This window comes from Dermochelys coriacea, chromosome 4, assembly GCF_009764565.3.
Source record: "Dermochelys coriacea isolate rDerCor1 chromosome 4, rDerCor1.pri.v4, whole genome shotgun sequence".
NCBI lineage: Eukaryota > Metazoa > Chordata > Testudines > Dermochelyidae > Dermochelys > Dermochelys coriacea.
The window spans coordinates 16,921,798-16,946,987 of NC_050071.1; the positions used below are offsets into that span (position 1 = coordinate 16,921,798).

The 25,190-nt window shown below is 41.2% G+C and overlaps 1 protein-coding gene across 4 annotated transcripts in view; it reads left to right on the forward strand.

The window, feature by feature from the left end:
* The window catches only part of CFAP299 (cilia and flagella associated protein 299), a 398,009-nt gene that overhangs the window by 369,611 nt on the left and 3,208 nt on the right, over positions 1-25,190 (forward strand). For all 4 annotated transcript variants that reach the window (XM_043513216.1, XM_043513215.1, XM_038401014.2 and 1 more), the window contains one exon: positions 22,364-22,493. In XM_043513216.1, the coding sequence (XP_043369151.1) occupies positions 22,364-22,493 (130 nt within the window). The remainder of the gene's footprint in view (positions 1-22,363; positions 22,494-25,190) is intronic.

Genomic DNA, 25,190 nt, shown 5'->3' on the forward strand with positions numbered 1-25,190 from the left:
ACAGATGCATGAGGAAATCAGATCTAAACATGATTATTCTCTTTCCTCTTGCTGATTCTCTGAGAATAAAGGAAAAACTTTGTAGTAATCATCTACGTACTCACTTGTTCAGAGGAAGCTCTGCAGAGCAAAAGATCAAGTACTGTGTGTGTGTGTGTGTGTGTGTGTGTGTGTGTGTGTGTGTGTGTACACACACGCACACAGTACTTGATCTTGTATAGTGTGTGTATATATATACATATATATATAGTAATGCCTACAAGCACTACAGCTTTCGTTCACTCTTAATATGGACCAGAAAGTATATTAGATTAATCTTGACAATGCCTAGGCACTGGTGTCCTGTGACTGCTATTTATCAGGCTATTCTTAATCATCTCATTAAATTGTGCTTCCCCATCTATCTGCTGCTTCCACCTATTGTCTCTCATCTTGTACTTTAGGAATACAGGACTGGAAAGGACCTCCTGGATGATGGAGTCCTGTTCCCTGCTATCTCAGACAACCCCATTGTGTAATTTTGTTCATAAACTTATCAAACTCCATTTTAAAACTAGTTATGTTATTTGCCCCCACTACCTCAATGGGAAGGCAGCTCCAGAACCTCATTCCTACAAGTTCTGTGGAGTAGTACCTGCCCTTTTGTTATGTGTATGTATAATATATATATATAATAGCAATAATAATAATACTAGTAATAATAACAATAGTTAATGGATTCAAAATCCTTATTCATACCTAAATTCATCCCTATTTAGGGAAAGGTAAGCACATGCTCAAGCTTTTCCTGAAGAAATGCTTTCCTGAATTTAGGCCTTAATTTATTAATGTTTCTGCAGTACTTTCAGAATGTAAAGCACTACATTAGTGCCAAATGTTACAAATCATGGTTTATTTCATTATTATTTATTAAATTAAATACAAAAGCTAGAAGAGTAACAAATGTGGGAAGCAGAATTTAAGTAGCACTGGAAAATCATGCATTTTTGTCAACACAAGTCATGCATGCAACTCTTCAATATAGATAGGACAATAGGTCTTTCCATAATAATACACCATCAATGAATCTGCTTTGACTCAGTGTGCAAAGTTTCAGTGTACATTTTGTTGGCTCATTGGGTTATAATTTATCACCAAAACAAGTGATATGACATGCTTAGATTGACAATGTATAGAATCCATGGGTTTTGTGACTATAATATTACTGAAAACAATGTGATTTCAGCTTCACTGTTTTATATCATTCACAGTACAGTGTGGAGATCACCAAATAGTGTGCGACTTTCATCATATAGTGGTATCTGAGATAACATTTTTTCTTATGCTTAGAATATGAAATAACTGGTTACAGTTATATGTCCTGACTTTTGGTTATACTGAATAACTAGTGCATTCTTTAGTTGGTGCCTACATACTCTAGATACTGCAATCATTTTTTTTCTGGATTATGTTGATAAATAATTGGGTTGTCTTGATTGCTAGTGCTCTACATAAAGGAGTTCCTTTTTGGTGTCTGGATGTTGCTAAACTGGACCCTTATAGAGTTCACTGGACCCTTATAGAGTTCACTGGACACTTATAGAGTCTTGTTGAGAGCAAATTTTCTCCAGGATAGATGTTGAAGCCCTCCTGGCCTGAGTAGCAGTTGGCCTGCACCTAGTCTAAAGGACCCAGTGCCTATTTCAGAATATCTTGTTAACCTCTAGGAACAGAAATTAATACAAAACATCACTGGGAATCTCAGAATCTTGTTCTCTCCACTGATGTGTAGCTAAATCAGATGGTTGGATCGTGATATCTTTAAAACATATTGCTATGAATGCTCTCGTCTTTATTCCCACCTTCGGTTCTGACATGCTTTTAGTGGCCGGTGAGATCTCTCAGAACTAGAACAAATAGCTTATGCCATCTGAAGGGTGCTGTTGAATGTTATGGGAGCATTTGCATGTAATTTAAATGTGCATGTTCTTATTATTCTTTTAATACTAATCTTTTAATGAATCCTACTAAATTCTTGGTCTTGTGAAAAGGAGTTCCACAGGCTAATTATACCTTGTGTAATAAAGTATTTCCACTTTTAAATTAGTTGCTTTTCAATATTATTGGGTTTTCTCTTGTTCTTGAATTAGGATAATGGGTAAATAGTAGTACCATTCATTATTTTTGTAACTCTGCCACATCCCCTCTTATCTGTCTCGTGTGTAGACTAAGTTGTTGTCATAAATATAAAGGGAAGGGTAACCATCTTTCTTTATACAGTGCTATAAAATCCCTCCTGGCCAGAGGCAAAACCCTTTCATCTGTAAAGGGTTAAGAAGTTAAGGTAACTTCGCTGGCACCTGACCCAAAATGACCAATGAGGGGACAAGATACTTTCAAATCTGGCGGGCGGGGGGGGGGGGGGGAAATAAAGGGCTCTGTCTATCTGTGTGATGCTTTTCTGGGAACAGATCAGGAATGCAGCCTTATAACTCCCGTAAAGTTAGTAAGTAATCTAGCTAGAAAATGCATTAGATTTTCTTTTGTTTAATGGCTGGTAAAATAGCTGTGCTGAATGGAATGTATATTCCTGTTTTTGTGTCTTTTTGTAACTTAAGGTTTTGCCTAGAGGGATTCTCTATGTTTTGAATCTGATTACACTGTAAGGTATTTGCCATCCTGATTTTACAGAGGTGATTCTTTTACCTTTTCTTTAATTAAAATTCTTCTTTTAAGAATCTGATTGATTTTTCATTGTTCTTAAGATCCAAGGGTTTGGGTCTGTGTTCACCTGTACCAATTGGTGAGGATTCTTATCAAGCCTTCCCCAGGAAAGGGGGTGTAGGGCTTAGGGGGAATATTTTGGAGGAAGATGACTCCAAGTGGTCCCTTTCCCTGTTCTTTGTTTAAAATGCTTGGTGGTGGCAGCATACTATTCAAGGACAAGGCAAAGTTTGTACCTTGGGGGAGTTTTTAACCTAAGCTGGTAAGAATAAGCTTAGGGGGTCTTTCATGCAGGTCCCCACATCTGAGTTCTGAGTTGGAAAGGAACCTTGACAGTTGTCCCAATCAATCCCTCTTCATATGGAGGGCTTTCATGCTAATCGTTGTCATCGCCCTTCTCTGGATCCCTTTGATGAAGAGTAAGTGTGTATATCAATATGAACAGCTAACATTTTATGTTGGCCTAAACAACTGTACAATCAAGTACAACATTTTATAATATCTTTTCTGTGTAAAATTTTGCAAGTGATATTAGTGTAAGAAATTCTTTGTCAGAAACTGATCAGACTAAGGTAGTATAATTGTCCACATGCTCAGGGTCTAATTGATCATTGGGGTTGGGAAGGAATTTTACCCCAGGTCAGACTGGAAGAAATCTGGAGGGTTTCACCTTCCTCTGCAGCGTGGGGGCTGGTTTGAACTGGAACTGGTGGATTCTCTGTAACTTGAAGCCTTTAAATCAAGAGTTGAGGATTTCAGTAACTCAGCCAGAGGTTATGGGCTTATTGCAGAAGTGGATGGGTGAGGTTCTCTGGCCTGTGATGTGCAAGAGGTCAGATTAGATGATCGTGATGATCCCTTCTGGCCTTAGTCTATGAGAATTGCTGCTGTTCTTAATTTGCTTCAATAACTACTCTTAAAAAATACACACATGTGCCACATCTATATTTTTGCTTTGCCACAGCATTTCCTTGTCTTAAAATGTATATCTCGGCTAGGCATTAGATAGTCCTATGGTTAAGAAGCAAGACTTGGATTCCAGATTCCTGGGCTCTAATACAGACTTCTTTGGGTAAATCACTTCATCTCTTTTGTGCCTCAGTTACTTCATCTAGAAAATGGGAATAGTAGCTTTCATTGGGTGTTATCAGTCCAAGTTAATGTTTGTTAAGATCTTTGGATGAAACACAGAAAGGCTAAGATTTTCAAATACCTGAAGGGACTTAGGCATCCAATTCCTATTGAAAGTCAATGGAATTTGGGTGCCTGACTCACTGAGGCCTCAGGAGAGCATTTAAACACATGCTGAAGTCCCACTGACTTCAAAAGAGGGCAACTTAATTAAAGCCAGCAGAGAAATCTCCAAGAAGAAATAATAAACCGGGCTCACTCTCTGAAAAAACAACTTAGTCACCAAATCCATTTTTTAAAGCTTGTAAGTTAAAAAGAATGTGATGTCTAGGCACAGTGCCGCTGTTTGTCTGGTCACTCCCTTACCGTCCCACTCCCATCCCAACATGAAAAAAAGTGTGCAGACGTGTTCTTTCCCTGCTCTGTGCTTTCAGTCGAGTCCCTTCCTCATCCTCTTGGTCTCTGAACTAATCTAAACCCTCCTCTTCCACCTTCTCACTTCAACTTGCTTATCGGGAGCTCACAGCATTGGGCCAAAAGTCTGAACTGTTCATTGTTTTATGGAGCCATGTAAAACTTTCTTATGTCTCAGCTTTAACTGAAACTAGCAATCGCATCCAATCCAGACTCCCTCTGTTTGCCCTTGATGCTGAGATGCATCAGGACAGTCGTACTTATGCTGATCTCAGCCGGAACATGACGTGATCTCATTTTAGCAGCCCAGAAACAGCTCTGCTTGGTTTCCATGCTTCCAGCGATGTCTGTTCTGGAGGTTGGCGGCAGCTCAGCACAATTCTCAGCAGCTTTTCGGCTTGTCTTTTATCCTGAGTTTAATGGTCGAGTCGCAGGGAGTTCCCAAGCTTTTTCTAAGTGAGCCTAGAGGGGCTTGTTCAACACAATTTGAATCTCTCAGCTCTTGTAAATTCTTCTGGTGCTTTTCCAGGGCCTGAAGTATGAGACCAATTTATGGAAATAATGTAATGTACTGCTGCAGTCAAGACACAGTACATCTGCACATGATGACAATTTAACTGCAGGTACTGTATGGGTCCCACAGGTTATATTTATTACGTCTCTGAAAACCACCACAAACTAGAAAGGCAGCGTAGTTCTTTTCACTAATCGGGTATATTCGTAGTGTGTTTTCCTTTACTTTTCGTTTTTAAGAGGACTTTTTTCCTTCCTTGATTAATATCTGGAGACTATGGATTTAGAAGGACATTCCAACCTGATCTAGTAACAAGGTTTGGATATGAAATAGTGGAGAAGAAAGCCAAACTGGAGTCCTCACCATGCCAGAAATGCATTGTTTCAGCACTCTGGGTGATGCACCTGCACCTACACATTACCGCCGCCATGGAGAAAACATTCCCTAAGTGCTGCTTCTCATTACATCCCTGGATCAAAATGTTCTTTGTAATTACAGTGCTATCTGGCCAGCTCCCTCCTCAGTACTGGTATACCCTGAGGTTTGCGGGATGCTGATACCCAGGCTCTTCGAGATGTTCAAAAGCTAAGATAAACATTTGCTAATATGGATTTATGGTCTTCTGTGCAGATGCAGATCACACATGTTGTAACCACATGGAAAATATTTCCTGAATAATAGCAGGGGGGAAGCAGGGGGTCTTATTTAAGGTGGGGAAGGAAAGGTAATTCTCCTGCTCTGAAAACAGGCCTTAGCTAAACTATTTATTGGCATTGGTGGGGAAACAAGGCGATTTCCTCTGCAGAACATTTCAAATTTTTGTCAACAAACCAAAAACTGGAAGTTTTCAACCATAAACAGAAAGGTGAAAATTTCCCTAGCTAGTAAACATTTTTTGTGACAAATTTTGGTTGGTCAAGCCCCCGATTTTCAGTAGAAAAACCAGCTTTGATGGGAAAATGTCAGCCACCCTTATTATTATATAAATGAGGCTCACATTGAACTAAAAGCATGAACTGAAGCTTAAGGCATTGGTTCTGACCTATACCCTAAGGGTATGTCTACACTGCAGCTGGGAGCAAGCCTCCTAGCCCAGACAGACAGACCCACGGAAGTGGGACTCGAACTAGCATGCTAAAAATATCATGTGTCTATTGTAGCTTGGGTCGTGGCCTAGGCTCACTCAACCCGCTAGGTCTGAGCATAGGTGGGTAGCCCAAGTCACCACTGGAAATGCAACATCCACACTGCTATTTTTAGCATGCTAGCTCGAGCTCTGCTGGCATGAGTCTGACTGCCTGGGCTGGGGGCTCACTCGAGGCTGGAATGTATATGTACCCTAAGTGGCCTGAGACCTGCCCACTTAAGAGAGGGCCTCTCTCTGCATGGGATACTGCTACAGATGTGCTCAACAGAAATGCTCAAGCCGGCGTCTGATGAGTTTATAAGAGAGACGACAAATGGCAGGGCTTTTTCAGTGGGAGCCCTTTGACTTTGGAATTCACTCCTCCCTTCACCTGGTCTGAAATTGCCTAAATCTGTTGACCTTCACTGCACACTGGGAAGCTCATCTATTTGGACGGGCATTTAGGGAGGGCAGAAGTTTGGGGGCAGGGTTTGGGGTGAACTAAGGCTCAGGTTTTCTGCTGAAGAACTGCATTTTATCAGATCTGCTGCTGCTTCTTCTATTGTTATTTTACTATTATGGATTTCATTTTGAACAGTTAGTCAGGGTGCCTAGAGCCTGGGTTAGCCATTTTTTAATGTTAGATTAGAATAAATAAATATTGTTGGGATTTCTTGTTCAATTCTATGCTGACTTTCCACATATACTTATATACCTATTGATACATGCCTATAAGCACACACATCAAAAGATATATACTGAAAGAATCGTAACTACATATAAAATGATGCACTGCAAAATGGATTGTTCCCTATGCCTGACTTGGAAAGACCTCTCTTTAAGAGGGATACGTTCCAGTAATAAATAAATACATGTATCGCAGAAAGAGACAGGAGACCCTGTGCTGTAGTGCATATTTTCAGTTCAGTGCAAGTGTAAATCCCTGCACATCTGGATGGGACTATACCTATCTCTATAAATATTACATATAACACAGCAGTATTCTGTAGCATATATAGTACAATTGTCAAATTTCTAATAATCAGTTCATAATAAACTACATAAAGCAGACATATAACTGAGATAATCTTTTTCTATAAACAAAAATATGCAAAAACCCAGCTGAAAACATTGAGAAGGAGTCTAATTTAACAATTCCTAAACTTTTTTTAATTATTCAGGATTGCTAGATTGCCAGATCTCAATTAACCCTGCTATGAATTTAATTTTTCTTCTCTTAAACTGGTATACAGTACATATCATAATTCCAAGTTCTTCTTTTGGGAGTAATTTATCTTCATTTTCCATATATATCTTTTCCCCTCACTCCCACATCAGTAATATCAGATTAGATGGAGAAGGGGGGGCTGCAGTAGGTGGACAAAATATATATATTAATGTGAGGATTGAGGGAAAGATGTGTCAAGATGGACACCAATTCTACCAGTCAGAATGATGGATGGAATAGTGGTGTGAGTGACAGTGATGAAGAAGAAAGAAGAAAGAGTTTAGGAGGATATATAGATATATAAAGGAAAACGAAGATCTATATTCTGTCTTCACAGAATGAATATTCCTTGTGTTCTTCAGGATTTCAATTTCCATCATTTGTCCTCCCTAAACTCTTTCCCCTTCGTTCTTCATCACTGTCACTCACACCACTATTCCACCCATCATTTTGATTGGTAGAATTGGTGTCCATCTTGACGCATCTTTCTTTCACCCCCCACATCAATATCACCAATCCTTCATTTCTTTCTGTATATCTCAACAGTTTGCACCTTCCTTTGCATCTTTACATCTAAAACACTTTTCCATGTACTGACTATGTAGTTTCCCCTTCTCCTCCCATTCCCACACACTGTCCTCCAGTCAATCCGAAATACTGTGCTTAAAAATATCTTCCTTACCCACCACACAGAACATGTCACTACTCTGCCTGAATTTCCACGATGGCTTCCTTTCTTCTTGCATGTATTTCAGGTTTCTTCTCCTCCTCATCATCTCCCCTGCACATCTCCACTCATGCCCATACTGTGGTCTCATTTCCTTCTACACGCCAGCTCTTTTCCTTTGCTCTGCTAATGCCTCTCACCTCATCATTCGTTTTGTATTCTTCTCTTATTCCCATCTTTTTCCATGTTACTCAGTTCACCATGAATTCCTTCTCCACTCTGTTCTGATAGATGACCATCCCCTTGTCTTTCAAGTCTCTGGCTTCCACCAAGCCTATTGATGTTAATTCCTCGCGATCATATCTGCCCATTAGTTAAAATTCAAATAATCTTTTTCTAGCCACCCGGGGTACTCTCCTTATGTATCATGTTACCTCGCAACCTAGATTGTGAGGGACCTTTTCTTCTTCTGTCTTTTACAGCACTGACCACACTATCAGTGCTTAAATACATTATCACAATTTATGCACGTTATGATCAGAATAAAAATAAGTACTGTAGTGTGTCTTTACAGCAAATACATGACTTTCCAGGATTTGTTACTGAAAAAAAAAATCTTAGTATTACAAAGAAAAGAATTGTCTTTACCCAGTATATAGTAAAATCATGGCCCCATGGATATCCATGGGAGTTTTACCATGGACAGCAATGGAGCCATGATTTCCTTTAGGGTCTATGCAGATCTGGGAAAAAGTATGTGCTCCTCCCAAAGCCTAGTCCTACTCCCACTGAAGGTAATCAAAGTTTTGCCTTTGACCTCAATGGGAGTAGGACTGTACCCTTTTTCTAAAAGTCGTTTTGTCCTTCTCTCAGAATCAGATATCAGGGCACTTGAGAATACATTTGCTCTCATTTGCTGATCACAAGTTCCACTGCAGTATATTGTAGAGCTGATGCAATCTTCTTTTTAAAACAAATGCACTGAAGTGTTTCCAAAACCATGAAGTGACAAGTCCGTATCAAAACTTCAGTAAACACCTCTTTCCTAACCTTTTCAAATCACCCCATTCCAGTTTCACTACTGCAACCGAAGTTCTTTATGGACCTGATCCAGAGCCCACTGAACTCAATTGTAAGATTGCCATTGATTTCATTGGACTTTATATGTCATTTCTCCTAAATGTTGTATCCACATCTCCTGTAAAACAGGATTAAAACAAAGTTTTTCTGATTTAATGCTAGATTTTGGACAGTCATAAGAATGGCCATACTGGCTCAGACCAAAGGTCCATCTAGCCCAATATCCTGTCTTCCGACAGTGGCCAATGCCAGGTGCCCCATAAGGAATGAACAGAACAGGTAATCATCAGGTGATCCATTCCCTGTCGCTCATTCCCAGCTTCTGGCAAACAGAGGCTTGGGAGACCACCCCAAGACTAGAGGACACTATCCCAATCTCCCAGTCTCAGATCCTAGGCCTGATTCTTCTTTCACTTACACCAATGTCAATTAGAAGTAACTCCACTGGAGCTGATAGATTTTGACTTGTATAAAACAAGAGTAAGTTAGAAGACAATCAGGCCCATTATCACTAAGTTATTTTTCAAAGGCAGGTATACGTTCCTTCTTCTTGCCCCTTCGTGTTAAGCTCTCAGAACCTCTGTCAAAGCCATGTTCCTTGGAATGGGCCCCCATCTGAAATATCCTCCAACCACTTCAGTTCCTTGACCGCTGCTGCAACCCTAGGGAACCTGACAGTATTTGTCTGCCTTCCAGACCTGGGCTAGTGCCTTCAGTTTAGGTAGTTGTCGTTGTTTTAGTTAGTTACTGCCTTGGCTAGTAATGAGTGCATTGCTTTTGATTAAATAGGAATTGACATTAACCTTCACCCAAAACAATGCAGTAATCAACCCTTTTGTGCTGGAACAATAATCATAAATGTCAAAAAGATATGTGAAAGACTACTGCTGCAGACTTCCAAACCTACCTCCAGAAGCAGGCAGCTGCGATGTTCTGTCAATATTCTAACAATGGGCTCTGTAGCAGATAATAAGCCTGTTACTTAACAAACTACAGGTGACATAATGTTAATCATTGCAGATTAAGTGTAGTTCTTCTGTGTGTTTGACTCATCAAATCTCATACAGATACAAAATGTTCTTTGTCATATGTTTATATAAATCTTGTTTCCTTGGAATGTTAAAAAAAATTACAGCTGCTATATTCTTATGTATCTGTTTATCCCTGTTTATCTGTTTATATTCTTTGTTTGTTCTCTCTCTGATGCAAACACCCTAGGGTATTTTTGCAGCTAATATGAGTAATTATTACTCTGGCCAACTCACTCCCTACTTGAATCTCTTTACTGCCTTCCTGTCTCTTATCACATCAGATTTGAGATCCTTGTCCTCACTTACAAGACCCTGCAAACTCTTGCAAACATCTTTGCTCATTTCTTGGATGTACCCTTCCTTCTCTTTTCACACCTTCCAGTCCCTGTGCCCTATTCCTACTTTCATCTCCCTTTCATACTTTCTGCTTTCTTTCATGCAGCCCACTACGGCTTGAACACTCTCTTTGGCCCTGATTCAATAAGGTCCCAAAGCAAGTTTAAGCACACTGAGTAGTCCCATTGTATTCAATGTGCTTAAAATTCTTTGCTGAATCAGCACTTCTGGCTTTATTTACTAAGAGCCCTCTCCTCCCTCAGTCCCTTCTTAAACCCCTCTTCCCTTCCTCTCCTTGTCAGTGATCTCCACCACCTTCGAACACCTGTGTCTTGGACTGTCTCTGTACACCTGGTCTTATTTAAATGGTAAGCTCTTTGTTTGTAAAGTGCTGTGTAAAGTAAAGTGCTATGGATGGACAATAATAATAATTAGAAGTACTTTTGCTGCGACTTTTATGATTCTATAAAAACAAGTTTAACTCAGTTGAGGTTTTTCTCTGTGTAAAGTTGCCTGATAAAGATAAAGGAAAGCTTCTTGCACAACTTTTTCTTTGAGAACCCACATTTGTCCAACAATCTTCATAAAGTGCCACTCATTCTCTTCCTAGCTGAGCTGTGCAGAAAAAAAGTAACCTAGATGTGTGCATTTGCGGTCAAGTCAAAAGTGTCACACATTTTTAGTTCCATGGCCCAGATGTGCACTGTCACACACAATTCATTGTTTTTACTAGAGATGGGATATGGAGACCCTGTTCAGATCCAAAGTAGGTTTAGACCATGGTTCAAGTTCAGTGGTATTGTAAGATTTTGACTTAAAGTGATAAAAAGCCAGCATGATCAGCTGTTCTCATGTCTGTCTTAATAGGCTATAATCTTGTGAAAGCAGCTGTCTGAGCTGGAATTGAAAAATAAGCCCTTTTGGGGTTTGTGTCTAACCCAGAACCAAAACTGTATTAGTGAATTCAGTTTCTGGGGTCTGAATCCAAATTTCCTCTGACTTTCAAAGAGGTTTAGGTTCAAGGTTCTGGTTATAGCCTGTTTCTAGTTTTAACATGTGCAAGGAGATGACAACATTTTGAAAATCTAGCTACAGGTATGTGTCTCGTGTACGGAATCTTTGCAGTCAGGTTACAAGCAGTGAATATAAATCTGTTGTAGAATGAAAAGATAAAAGAAACGTGATTCATTCTTTATACCATATTGTGTTATTCATAACCCAGACATGCCATGTTGTTTGGATAGAAATAGAACAGTTGACTACAGAGATGCTATATCATCTGTTTGCGCTGCTGCTAAAAGTACATTTAAACTGAACATATCAATCTTCCAGATTGGTAGCAGATTTTTGACATGAAAGATAAAAAAAAGTCTGTTTTCAATATAAAAATGATGATTTGTGCCATTCATGTCATGTTATGGTTCATCACACCAACAGCTGAAATGTGTAAAGTATGATAGATGGGATGTGTAACAGGAAAAAATGGTCCATGTGTTTCCTGAGAGGTCAATACAAATTTAAGAATATAATTAAAAATATCAAGGCCATGATTTTAATGGAGGGGTGCCTAAGGTTAGGCTTCTAGGACCATATTTAGGCACCTGAACAAGTGACCTAATTTTCAAAACTCCTGAACACCCAGCAATTTCCATCAACTTCCATGGAGGCTGCTGAGTGCTCAAACCTTGTCTGATACTAACAAAATGCATCTCCTTGTAAGTATGAAATATTGATGTTTCTAATGAGTGCTGTAAAGTACATGCCCTTTGTCTGTTGCCCATGGTGGTTTTCACATCCTGTTCCCAGAGTTTGCAATTCACAGCCTTCTCTTAGGTGTGTTTTGTTAAGGTGTACACTTGATAAAAGCCCCTATGGTCTAACCACCTTAGGAAATCTTCTTCCAAAAGAATTTTTCCTTGCTGGGGGTAAATCTTTCCTGAATAGACATCAGAAATGTCTTGTTCACAAACACATGCAGAAGTCAACAGAGAGAAGTTTGAAATTTAAGTTGCTGGAAACTCATTGTTTTTGTGGGGGGAGAGGGAATCACTATCATGTGGTAATCACTCCTATTCCCATATTTTGAAGCTGAGGTCATCTTGAAACAGATAAGTCCTAGGAGTACACCAAGATGGGAGATAGGGCAGAATTTTGAAGCTGTGCTTAGGTACTTAAAATCTGTTTTCAAAATGTTGATGAAAAAGTTCAGATGATATCAGACTTCTTGGGGTAGTGAAGTACTGAAAATGGCTACAAGAGCCAGAGAGCCATGACACCTCCCAGCATTTCTAAAACTGATGGTGTTGCCCCAGTATTAACAGTAGCGGGATTTTTTTTAATTCCCTAGTATAGAAAGGGCTACACTCACTGAAGAAATCAACACAATTCTTAGGTTCATTGGTTCACCTCCAAGTTACATCATCTTCTATTGGAGATCTTTGAAAATCCTTTCAGGCTGTAGAGGCTTTTGTGGTGTTCATTCCAATGTTGGTCTAAGCTACAGCTCAGTGCTAGACAGCTGATGATGAAAAGAACACAGTGAGAAATACCATTAGCTCACTGGGTATTTCAGGGTTTTCGAGAAAGATGACCAAGTTGGAGATACAATTGGACTGAGAATCTCAAAGCAGTTGAAGCGAATTCGGACATACATCTTCCAATAATTTCAATGGCAGATATATGTCTAAATCTCCCTTAGACTGCTTTGAAAAGCTCCTCTGCAATGATTAAGGGAACAAATTGTTGTGAGGAGTCTCTTGGTGACCCAGGCCTATGGGTCTTAAAAGGTTTGCCAGAAGTAAGGCTTCTGAACCTTTTTACCTAGGCAGGAGAGAGGGGTAATTTTCAAGCATGGAGGGTGGCTTTGTCAAAAGAGGTGCGTATATTTGAGGCAAAGCCCAAAAATGTGTTGATTTTTCATAAAATTTTATTTATTTATTTATTTATTGGTTTTTGCCAGTGTGGCTAGTGGCAGGAAATTTTAGTGCACGGTTCTATAGATTGATTGTTTCTGGACTGACCTTTTTCAGTGCCTAAGGAGATTATGATTGAAAAGGAAGACAACCCTTTGAAGAAACCATAGAAAGAAAGACAGAGAGATATATTCATATATTATGTAAGGCTTTGAATGGATACCTTCAAAAATATCCAGCATTTCCATCTTGGAGAGTTTATCAAACTTTGATCTAAGAGATTGATTTATACATGGATATTAACCCTACTTCCTTCAAGAAGAAAAATATTCAGGAAGCTGGCCCAACTCCACAAAGAAGAGACATATTGAAATCAATACAATACTGTAACATTTCCTTTACAAAGTCCCCTACCTTTCTAGTTGTTGTTCCCTCTCCCTAGGTCTTCCTGCTCATCACTGCATGTTATGGTCCTGATCCACCTAAGGACTGACTTCAATGCAACTTAAGCAAGCGTTAAAAGTTAAGCATGGGCTTAGGGCTAGATTTTAAAGCTATTTAGGTCCTTAAAGATATAGATATAGGCTCCTAATGCCCAACTCCCATTGGTATCATTGGCATTATGCACTTGGCACTTTTGAAAATCCCACTGGGCACCTATCTGCACCTTCAGGTGCCTAAACACCTTTAAAATCTGGCCTTAAGTGCTTCTTTGAATCAGCGCCTATCAGTCTTTATTCATAGGGAAAGGAAACTAATAATGATCAATATGGGCTGTTTAAACTTAAGAACTCTATAGTGACCCCTTGCTTTTATTTCCAGATAAGCCACTATCAATTTTTATAATGTCCCCTTTCTTTGATAATGAAAGAATGATTTCAGTAAATCAGTAAGTCAACTCAACATTCATTGGTGTCAAAACAATAGTGTCCAAAATCTTGACACGTTGGGACAGTTATTGTGAGACTAGAACAGACTGGATTGCGCATCTGCAATTGCAAGTAACACTTTTGCACTCTTAACACGAGACACTCCGAACCATGGAATCTTCCATAATAAAGATTTGTATTTTTGGTTTTCTGTGCTCCCTACCAAAAATCTTCTAAAAAATGAAAGAAAAAAACCCCCAAATTATTTGATTTATTGGCTATTAATTATCTTATCTTAAATTATAATTGGATATAAAAGAAGAAAAACATTGATATCTATTAATATCTATTAGCTATATGTAACTTCCAAAAGATCTTCAATGACTCTGTTGGTTGCATAATATGTATAAGCTACTCATCCTGTTGTTCCTTCAGTCATTGCATGCTCCCATTTAGCTTCTTTGTCTTGGCTTCAAGGTAGAGCTTTGTGGTTTCCATGGCTATATTTTTTTTCTTCTTTTAAAAGTGGTGAGAACTAATAAGATAATAAATTCTGAGTGATTTGAAGATAGCTTCTGGAATCTGACAGGAGTTTCATCATGTCTTGGGATTGGGCCTGAACCTTGAGGACTTTAATTTCCTTTCTTTTTATTGCTTTCATTTTTTTTTATTAATTCTGCCCTTCATCCTCAAAATGCAAATGCCATACAATAATAGCTCAAAAGAAATGATGCAAGTGCTGAGCAGATTACATGAAAAATATCTCAGCTACTGGAATGACTTCTAAATACTATCATATTCAGGACACTTACTAATGCCTATGAAAAATGAAAGCACATTGATTTACAGCTCAGAGCTTTTGTATGCTAGGCCAGCTCCGTAAGGCCACATTAGGTTACAGAAAGGCTGACCAAAATTCAGTTCACATACCAGATGTGGCTCAGAGTTCCTATAAGGTGACCTGCAGCCACCCTCATCTTTAATTTAGAAGTGAAGCAGGCAGAGAATACCATAAATTTCTTTGAAATTCTTTATTCTGATCACAGTAGAGACTATACTGGTCAAGAGGGAGTATTGCATGCTAGGTCTTGCAGTCTATAAAGGCCACATTGTAATATTACAGAAAAAAGCAACAGGTACTTTATTTGCTAACAATTAGTCTGCAATCCTCAGCTGGGCAATATTTGGCTGCTTCTGATTTACAGATCAGATGACTAGGAATGAGTTAAAGAATGTGATCTACAGGTATTCGGTTCAAATCCAACCCCAGATTTCCTGGCTGTTCAATGACCACAGTGAAATTGATTGTCTTTCAGTTGATTGTCTCCAGGCTGTTCTTACTGGACAAATGTCCACATCAGAAACCCACCCTCACAATTGATATGAAGTGGCAACTTTGTTGGCAGACTCCAGCAGAGAAGTTGAGAACTAACTGGGGACAAAGTACTTCCTCATTCCTAGATGTGGTAATTTCAGAGCAACAGTTACACGTAGTAGTAGAGCAATGGCAAGAAAACTTGCCCTGTTTTTGCCCGTGCAGTGAAAACGGAATCACCAGGTCCATTGATTCAGCAAAAAAAATGAGCAATCAGTCCAAGTTTATGGGCCTGCCTCTCCACTGCACCTTGTGTGGTAATTTATATTTGTGAAAAGTGGGTATAACACGGTAGTAAATCAGAATGGTAGCATTTAACATCACTTTACCTAGGAATTGCCAAACTGAATCAGACCTGTGGGCAGGGCCTGCTCTAGGATTTTTGCCACCCCAAGCAAAAGTATTTGTGGCTGCCCCCGCCTTTTTTTCATGCCCCCCCACCCCTGGCTCCGCCCCCAACTCTGTCCCTTCCCAACCCCTTCGCCAAATCCCCGGCCCCACCTCCTCCCCCGGGCATGCCGCATTTCCCCCCGCAACCCTCCACCCTAGCTCACCTCCACTCTGCCTGCTCCCCTGAACATGCCGCCACCCCGCTTCTCCCCCCTCCTTCTCAGGTGAGGGAGAGGCAGCGCGTTCAGGAGAGCAGGTGGAGTGGAGGTGAGCGGGGGAGTGGAGCGCAGGAAGTAAGGGGGGGTGGTAGAGGAACCACTCCTCACCCCAGCTTGCCTCCGCTCCACCACCGCTACCTCCCCCAAGTGCACTGCCGCTCGGCTTCTCCTCCCTCCCTCCCAGGCTTGCCGCGTGAAACAGCTGTTCGGTGTGCAGCAAGCCTGGGAGGGAGGGGGGAGAAGCGGAGCGGCGGCAGCACGCTCAGGGGAGCAGGCGGAGCGGAGGTGAGCTGGGGCGGCAGGGGCACATTTCTAGGGGTGGCATGGCTGGCGCCATAATCCTGCTCCTAGAAATGTGCCGCCCCAAGCACCTGCTTTTTTTGCTGGTGCCTAGAGTCGGCCCTGCCTGTGGGCCATCTAGTCAAGTATCTGGTCTCTGACAGTGGACAGCACTTTGCACCCACTTTGAACTGGTGTAGGTATCTCTGAGGTGGAGTGGGAGAATCTGATCCAATATCTATAAATATACAGATCCAGGCATGGTTGTCATATAAAGGTTTTATCAGCATGTGTTGGAAGAAGCTTCATAATTCATGAGTAGTGAAACCACAAGTGAGTTACATAGGTCATCCCAAACAAGTGCCAATCAGACTCCTGTATCACATCACAGCATCTAATAGTCTCTACCTGCTACGTGTCTTACAGAAAACTATCTGAGAATATTTTAGAGTTTAAAAAACATGAAGTGGCTCAGTTTTTCATCAGCTTCCTCCCCCTCACAGTACAACCTTTACAAATTTACCTCTGCTCAATTTCATCCCTGTACTCCTAGTAATATGCCCATGTACAACCGTAAACAATCCAAGCCTGATTCTCAGACATGCTGAGCACACACATAGCTTCAAATCAGGTCAATGGCAGCTGCAGGTTCTCCTTGTCATTAAAAATTAGGCCCTCCCTCTTGTTACTTGGTGCAGGTGAAAAGGGGCAATCTAAGAGGCAGAACCAAGAGGGGAGGTGGAGCAGCATGTGACTTGGGGGGGATCAGGCATCAGTGGAGCGTGGAGTGGGTAGGATCAAAGGGTTACATCACCAACAGGATCTCTGCAAACCCTTTGATCTTAGAACTGCTCCGGCTCGCTACTTCAGATGTTAGATAAATTCAAGCCTAAAGCCAATCTCTGTGGCACCCCACTGGACACGTCCCATCACTTAATAAAGATATATTGGCATTTATCTTTACCATTTGTTTACAGAGGACACACCTGCCAGCATGTCTGCTGATCCTCGCTGCCCTGATTTGCTGGTGCTGGGGCAGGATTTTGGCTCTCTATCTAGATTTGTGTGCTTGATCATTTCCTTTTATTATTCAAAGTGAATGGAAACCTGCCCTGGATGATCTAGGTGGGACAGAGTAGACGGATGTTTTCAGAGCTTTCATGTAATGTGTATCTAGCAACTTTCTAGAGTGCCTATTAAGTAAAAACAAATCTAGGGATTTTTAAAGTGACAAAGCAAAGGATAGATACATCTGACAGCTCCTTTGGAGTTAGCATAGCGGCAGGACATGTTTAAAACACGTGCCATTGCTGATTAGTATGGACGTATTTCTGATGGAGTTGTGTTACTCTGTGTGCTTGTGGGCCACACAGTGGCTCTGTGATCTCCTAAAGTGATGGGCTAAAATGCACGTATAGCATTCCAGTAGTGATGGAGGGAGATATTGAGTGAAATCCTAGAGCCATTGAACTTAATGGAGCAAGGATTTCCCTGATTATGTTTCCAGGGTTGCTGAGGAAAATACAGAGAAGAGATTCTGGCAACACCTTTAAAAAGGTCTGATCTGTACTGCCCTGGAGCAACCCTGCAGGAGCTGTCCAGCTTTTAGCAGGCAGGTGGAACCATGGCTGCATCCCTGCCCTACTCAAGCATACCTCCTCTGGGCTGATACAGTGATCATCCTTGAAAACGTTTCAAATGCCTTTGTGACTAAATAACATTATGGCTCCAGTCATGCTAGTACAGGGATACAACTAACACCATGGTAATGTTATCTTGTTATCAAAGGCAAAGCTGAAATGTTTTCAAAGGTTGGCTCTGCTTGCAGTGCTAGAAACCCTCTCGCTTTTTGCAATCCCGAGCACAGTGAGGAGTCAAATTATAGACGAGCTTCTGAGACCCTTCATCACCCCCTCCCTCCACAAGCAATCCCATTGATTTAAATGGGACCAGTCATGAGTACGTTATTAGACTTGGTGATGAAAGGTATCAGAATTCAGCTCCATAGCTGCCTATTTTGCAGGTGCACTGAGAGAGGGGAAAGACTCCTGTTACCCTGTCCCACCACCCAATGAGATCCAGGCATAATTTGACCCTGTGAGCCAGATTTTCATTTACACCAGTGCAACACACTAACTTCAATGGAATTGCTCCTGATTTACATCGGATTGAGAGGAGAATCAGGCCATATCTTTTTAGCTAACTTTGAACATGTATTTTTCTTCCTCCAATCCTATTCAACATATTCATAAATGATCTGGGAAAAGGGGTAAACAGTGAGGTGGCAAAATTTGCAAATGATACTAAACTACTCAAGATACTTGAGGCAGACTGTGAAGAACTACAAAAGGATCTCTCAAAACGAGATGACTGGGCAACAAAATGGCAGATGACATTCAATGTTGATAAATGCAAAGTAATTTACATTGGAAAACGTAATCCCAACTATACATATAAAATGATGGGGTCTGAATTAGTTGTTACCACTCAAGAAAGAGATCTTGGAGTCATTGTAGATAATTCTCTGAAAACATCCGCTCAAAGTGCTGCAGCAGTCAAAAAAGCGAACAGAATGTTGGGCATCATTAAGAAAGGGATAATAAGACAGAAAATATCATATTGCCTTTATATAAATACATAGTATGTCCACAATTTAAATACTGCATGCAGATGTGGTTGCCCCATCTCAAAAAAGATATATTGGAATTAGAAAAGGGCAACAAAAATGATTAGGGGTATAGAACGGCTTCTGTATGAGGAGAGATTAATAAGACTGGGACTATTCAGCTTGGAAAAGAGATGGCTACAGGGGGATATGACAGAGGTCTATAAAACCATGACTGGTGTGGAGAAAGTAGACAGGGACGTGTTATTTACTCCTTCTCATAACACAAGAACTAGGGGTCACCACATGAAATTAATAGGCGGCAGGTTTAAAACAAACAAAAGGAAATATTTCTTCATGCAACGCACAGTCAACCTGTGGAACTCTTTATCTGAGGATGTTGTGAAGGCCAAGACTATAACAGGGTTCAGAAAAGAACTAGATAAATTCATGGAGGGCAGGTCCATCAATGGCTATTAGCCAGGATGGGCAGGGATGGTGTCCCTAGCCTCTGTTTGCCAGAAGCAGGGAATGGGCGACTGGGGATGGATCCCTTGATGATGACCTGTTCTGTTCAATCCCTCTGGGGCACCTGGCATTGGCCACTGTCGGCAGACAGGATATGGGGCTAGATGGACCTTTGGCCTGACCCAGTATGGCCGTCTTATGTTCTTATGATAACAATATACCAACAGTGACCAAAGCAAAAACCTTCATGAAAAACAGTTACACTGCACAGTAGCTGCTTAGCAAATTGAACTGCCTTGGTTTTCCAAAGCACCATTACAAATCACACTGTAACATGGCAATCATTTGGCAGATGTGCTTATTTCAATCAAAGCTGCTTAAAGTTTAAAAAGAAAGCCAAAACCCAACATCTTAAACTGATTTACTTGAAAAAAGTAGCATGTTCCTGTCTAACCAGGGGCCTTAGACATGCACCTTATTAGGAAACAGTGGTTGGCATGGAGTCAGACATATGTGCTCTGTTACACAGTGTCGTGTCCTACTGAGACGTTGACCTCACTTGCTCCAGAAAGCTATGAAAGGACTGACAGGCCAAATCCAATCTAAATACGTTGATACTTCATCATATTTGGCAAGCAAGTGAAGAATGCCAATTTTCCCCCAATTAAAATGATTACTACTATGATACTACTGGAGGGCACAAATCATGAGGATGTCATTTAGTTCAGGGTAACGGTGAGTGTTTTGGTTTTGATTTCCATTTCTGTTGTCCTTCATTATCCTACATCTCCCCCATCAGCACCCCTTTTTTTGCTGCCAAACTGTAAAAAGTCGGTAGTTAAATTATAAGGAGGGGAAGTGAAGCTGGATAGCTCACATTGCAAATTCATAGAACCACAAACTGGAAAAAGCTGTCAAGCCATCATTGTTTATAATTAGCTTTTGACTGAATTCCCAATCTGCTATGGGGAATAGTTTGATCTTGGTATATGTGTGGTAGGGAGGGAATACTAGAGAACTGAATCAAGGAACTGATCCTTGTTTTGAGGAAAATAACCCATTATAGTATAATATAACCCCATAGGATGGGAGTGGAGCTAGAACAGGCACAAGTCCTTTTTACACTGTTGTTGTTTTGCTTCGCTTTGCTTTGCTTTTTACTTTTGTTTCTGATTTAAGTGGTCAGTGCTAAGTCTGGGCCACAAAGCCCATACCCAGCTGGTGTCTGTCACCGTTTCTTTTGGTCAGCAGGTGATTGGCAGTCTCTGTGGAAATATCACTTTCATGGCAGTGTCAGACATTTGGTGCATTATGGGTGAATCTTACCCCAGTGCACTGAGGACCCTATACACCACTGAAGCCTCACCTAAACTTGTGTAATGAACTTGTAGAGAGCATCAGGCCTTGAGCAAGGTCCTCTTCACTGTGGTGAGTTTCACCCCCTGGAATAGGTTAGCAGCCAGATTCCAATGCAAGTGGGGACCAAAATCCAGCTTATGGCTTTCACCAGGATTGTCACAGCTGAAGAGCCTTGACACAGTCTACAACTAGTGTGAGACAGTTACAGGACTCCATCCAATGATACAGAGTTCCCTCTACTGGTTAGGACTGGGCTTCTAGACTCCTGGGTTCTGTTCAAACGTCTGCCCTTGACTTGTGTAACCTGGGCAGATCGCTGAATTCTCTGTACTTCAGTTCCCCCTTCTTTTAACTAGCTCTAATAATACTTGTCTTAACTATCTCACAAAGGCGTGATGAGGCTTAATAAATATCTGCGGTGCACTCTGAGATCCTTAGATTGAGGATACTGTGTAAGTGCCGGGTACAAAGAGAACACAAAGTGGGTTTCAGTGCCTGTGCTAGTCATTCCATTATCTGGGTGGGCCTTTTTTCCTACGCTGCCTATCTCCAAGGTGAGTATCTGCTCAGGCTAGATCTAGTTGATGAGAAATAAATCTGTCTCACATTCTTCTCTTTAGATTTCCCTAACACAGCATGCTGCACCACTACTCCGCCAACAATTAATATAAAATCAGCACTGTTAAGAAATGCAGAAGCAGGGCTGGAATCTCTCAGCCATTTTGGTACATCCCACACGTTAGGAAACTTGGCAGATCCTTCACTGGTTTCATTGTCACTTGCCCAAAGAATTATTTCTTAAAATTAAAAGGAGGAAAACAAGAGATATGAGTCTGCTAGAATTCAGAAATCTCAAAATATATATAGCAAAGACTGATTAATTGATTGCTCAAATTGTTCTGTTTTAATTTTGTATTTGACACATTAGAATTGTGATTTTTCGCTTGCTTGAAGTTCAGTACTGACACACACAAGGCATGTAACAAAGAGGCCTGCAAGCATAATAAGCCTATTTGAATACTGGCTCTAGAACTAATCACAGGCTTGAAATGTGCAGGTTTTTTAAGGAGCTTCTCATCGTGTTAATGAATTTCCTCTTGGACACGCATGCTCAGCACCCGATCTGTATATAGCCCAAAAGGAGCGGTACAGCAGCTAAAATTCTACCAAAATTACATTAATAGAAGAACAAGAAAGCAACCATTCAGTAACAAGTTACAATGAGATACAAAGGGGAAGTAATTAGTTCCCACAGTGTGGTCTAAGCACTTTCAGGTGGTTGGCGGAGCTGTTTCTGTCACAGTAGTAGTGTTCAACCAACACTGCTTCCTACGATAGGTAACCCTGTTCATGAATCTTTTAGTGGCAGTACTGTACTACTAAATATATTATGCTAGCATCCACAGGGCCCAATTTTAGTTTGCCAGAGGCTCTTTTTTAATCAACTGAATGCAACAGAACAGACATGTAGAAGCAGATTCTGACAGCCTTACTCTTTTTAGTAGCACTTCACTCTACAGCGAATTTCACTGACTTCTGTGGGGCTATTCGTGGACTAAGGAACTCCTTTGCATCAGTAAGGTGGTCTGAATCAGACCCTTAATTTGAAAGTATGACATCAATTAAAGTGGTAGCATTTATGTTTTATATTTTCACAGCTTTTACAACTGGGATAGAAATGTCAGCACTTCAAATGCCAGTCCAAATTACCAAGTGATTGCCGAAAATGCATGTGGATTACTCTTCAAGAACAAATGTGATAGGAAAATAGTCAATGTGGATCCCAAGGTAAATCCCTTTTTTCAATATTCAGAGTCTCCTTTACGCAAGACTCTTTGATTCCATATCTGTTGAAGTCCTGTTACAAACTAATTATTTATCAATATGCACCTTATATTTCAGGCTCACACGCATGCAATCCCCTCGTTAACACAGCTGGCCTATAGGTCCCATAAAGGATAACCTCAGCTCACTCTGTTTTTAACAGCAAGTCTCTAGAATCTTTTCCTTGTGAAGCCAGCAGTGAAAACATAAACCGTTTGTTTGCTAAAACTGAAAGGACTATGCAGCCCGTGCCACTTCTGCAGCAGGAGACTGCTGGGGAGAAGACCTAAAGCTTCTCTCACACATGCACATGCTTTTTATGGTAAATGAGACAATTCGTTTGATTTTGTGAATCCCTTTACCCTCCCCAGAATCTTACGGCCAGCCCTGGAGTAGTGGTGCTATAATCCTGGGCAGAAATGGATTGTGCTTGCCTAGGGATGCTAAAACCTGCCCTGTGCGCTAGAATTTTCAACCCCTTCTGCCTGGGGCCCACTGTTTCTATTACTGAGGTAGTTGTGTCTTTCCCACAAATGCCCCTGTATCTGCATGGAGCATGGAGCAGGCAACCCCCACCCCAGCCTTCTCCCCTCTCTGTCAGGCACTTCAGTAGCACATGAGGAAAACCAAGCTGCTGCTGCATCAAGTGGGACCTGTGCAGCTACAGTGGCCCACCTGTCCTCTCACTGGTGCCTGCTTCCCGAACCCCAGGCCAGAGTCTGAAGAGCTGGTATTGGGAGGGAGCCTGGAACTCTATTCCTCTACACAGCAGCCAGGGAGATCCACTCCCTCACGCTCCCACACACCAGCTCTGGAAGACCCCCAGTTGTCAGAAGAGACCTGTCCACTTCAAGAACCAAAGAGGACCCATTCCCAATTTACCACCGAAGGTGACCTACTGCCCACCCACCCAGTCCGACACTGCCAAGAGATGCCTCAGGACAGGTCTCTGATCTGCCCGCCCCCACTGCTTCCAGAGGAGGCCTCAGGACAGCCTGCTTCCTCCCACTCCTGCTTCCAAGTAAGGAAGCCATCTAGAAGAGCCTAAGTGAAGTGCTGAGGAAGGTGAATCATGCATCCGATGAAGTGAGCTGTAGCTCACGAAAGCTTATGCTCAAATAAATTTGTTAGTCTCTAAGATGCCACAAGTCCTCCTTTTCTTTTAGTGAATTGAGAGGTGCTGGTGCAGAAGGTGGGAGGGATTGGAAGGACTGATGGATTTGGGTCTGGGAAGAATACAGGATTGGGGAAGGGACAGATGGATTTTAGTGGGGGGAGGGAATGGGGTATTTTATCCAGAGATCGTCACATGCATCTCCAGAAGAGGTGGAAAATTGTTGAGGGGAGGCCCTTGTTAAAATGTTAGCAGCGTATCACTTGGCTGACAGGCCCAAATTTGACCCTACTTAAAAGTTGTATTTTCCTTTATGAAATGTGCCGACTAGTGGATAAAAAAAATGTGAAGTTCCTGCAGAACAAAGGCGGAGCCATAGAACAGTTATAAAATCCCAGCTCCTGACTGGGCAATCCACCGCCACCAAATCCAGAGTGAACTGTCAGTTGGAATCACAGCCTAATGCCTTGCCAGCAGTTTTTCTTCAATGAACTGAAACAAAATGGATTCCTTTTCAGAAGCACTCAGAGAGCAGGGCTAGTGTGGGTCACAACCCCACACCTTTTTAAAAAAAATCAAAAGCTGAAAGACTGTCCAGGCACCTCTGAAAATCAGGCCACTCATTTTAGTAGCTTTGCAGATATTTTTGCTGCCTGACTTCAGGCACCCAAGTTGAAAAAATTTGGCCCAGTGGGCCTGAGTGAAATCTAAAAGCCAGATGCTTCCAGATTTGTCCACATTTTACAGATTAATACAAAACGTAGCTCATGTCACCTGTCAGAGCATTGTGTGCAGCATAGAAATAAAGACAAAATCAGAACTGTATACTTGTCTATTTTGCTATGCAATGGAATCAGAGCGTGTGACTCTGTGCTTAAAGAATTAGGACTTTTTAAATATCCTTTGGCTGGATGTTTTGTTCATGTTCCCAGAGAGGCAAAAACAGTCTGATGACAGTAAAAGATTCTGATCATCCCGGAAAATACAAAACACAGTATGTTGCCGGCCAAGTGAATAGTGTAAAGAGGGAGTTATCAGGGTTGAAAATTCCTATGGGAAGAAACTCCCATAAAATACACTGGCCTTGAAGAAGGTTGAGGTTATTATGGCAGAGTAAGGGTTAAACATCTAATACATCTAATACGCTCTCCCCTCGTCCCCCCCCACACACACACACACACGAGAAAGTTGTCACTATGTGCTCCCTCTGGTGGATATAAGTTAGTATCATGCGCATAGCAAAATTCCTTTGTCCCAGCACAGAAGTGTTTACAATTGAAGCAAACACAGGAAAATATTGATGTTTGCATAAGGCTATGTACCAGGGAAATTGAGAGGCAAATTTGTTGTAATAAGTGAAGAGAATTTTATCAACAATGTTATAGACTCTGTGCCTATAAATAAATGTGGCATAAGCACATGTTAGCGACTGCTTTTTCTTTAATAATGGGTCTGATCCTACTCCCATTGAAGTCAATAGGAGCTGTGGCATTGACTTCAGTGGAAGCAGAATTGGTTTCCTTATTCTAAAAAACTTATTTTTTACT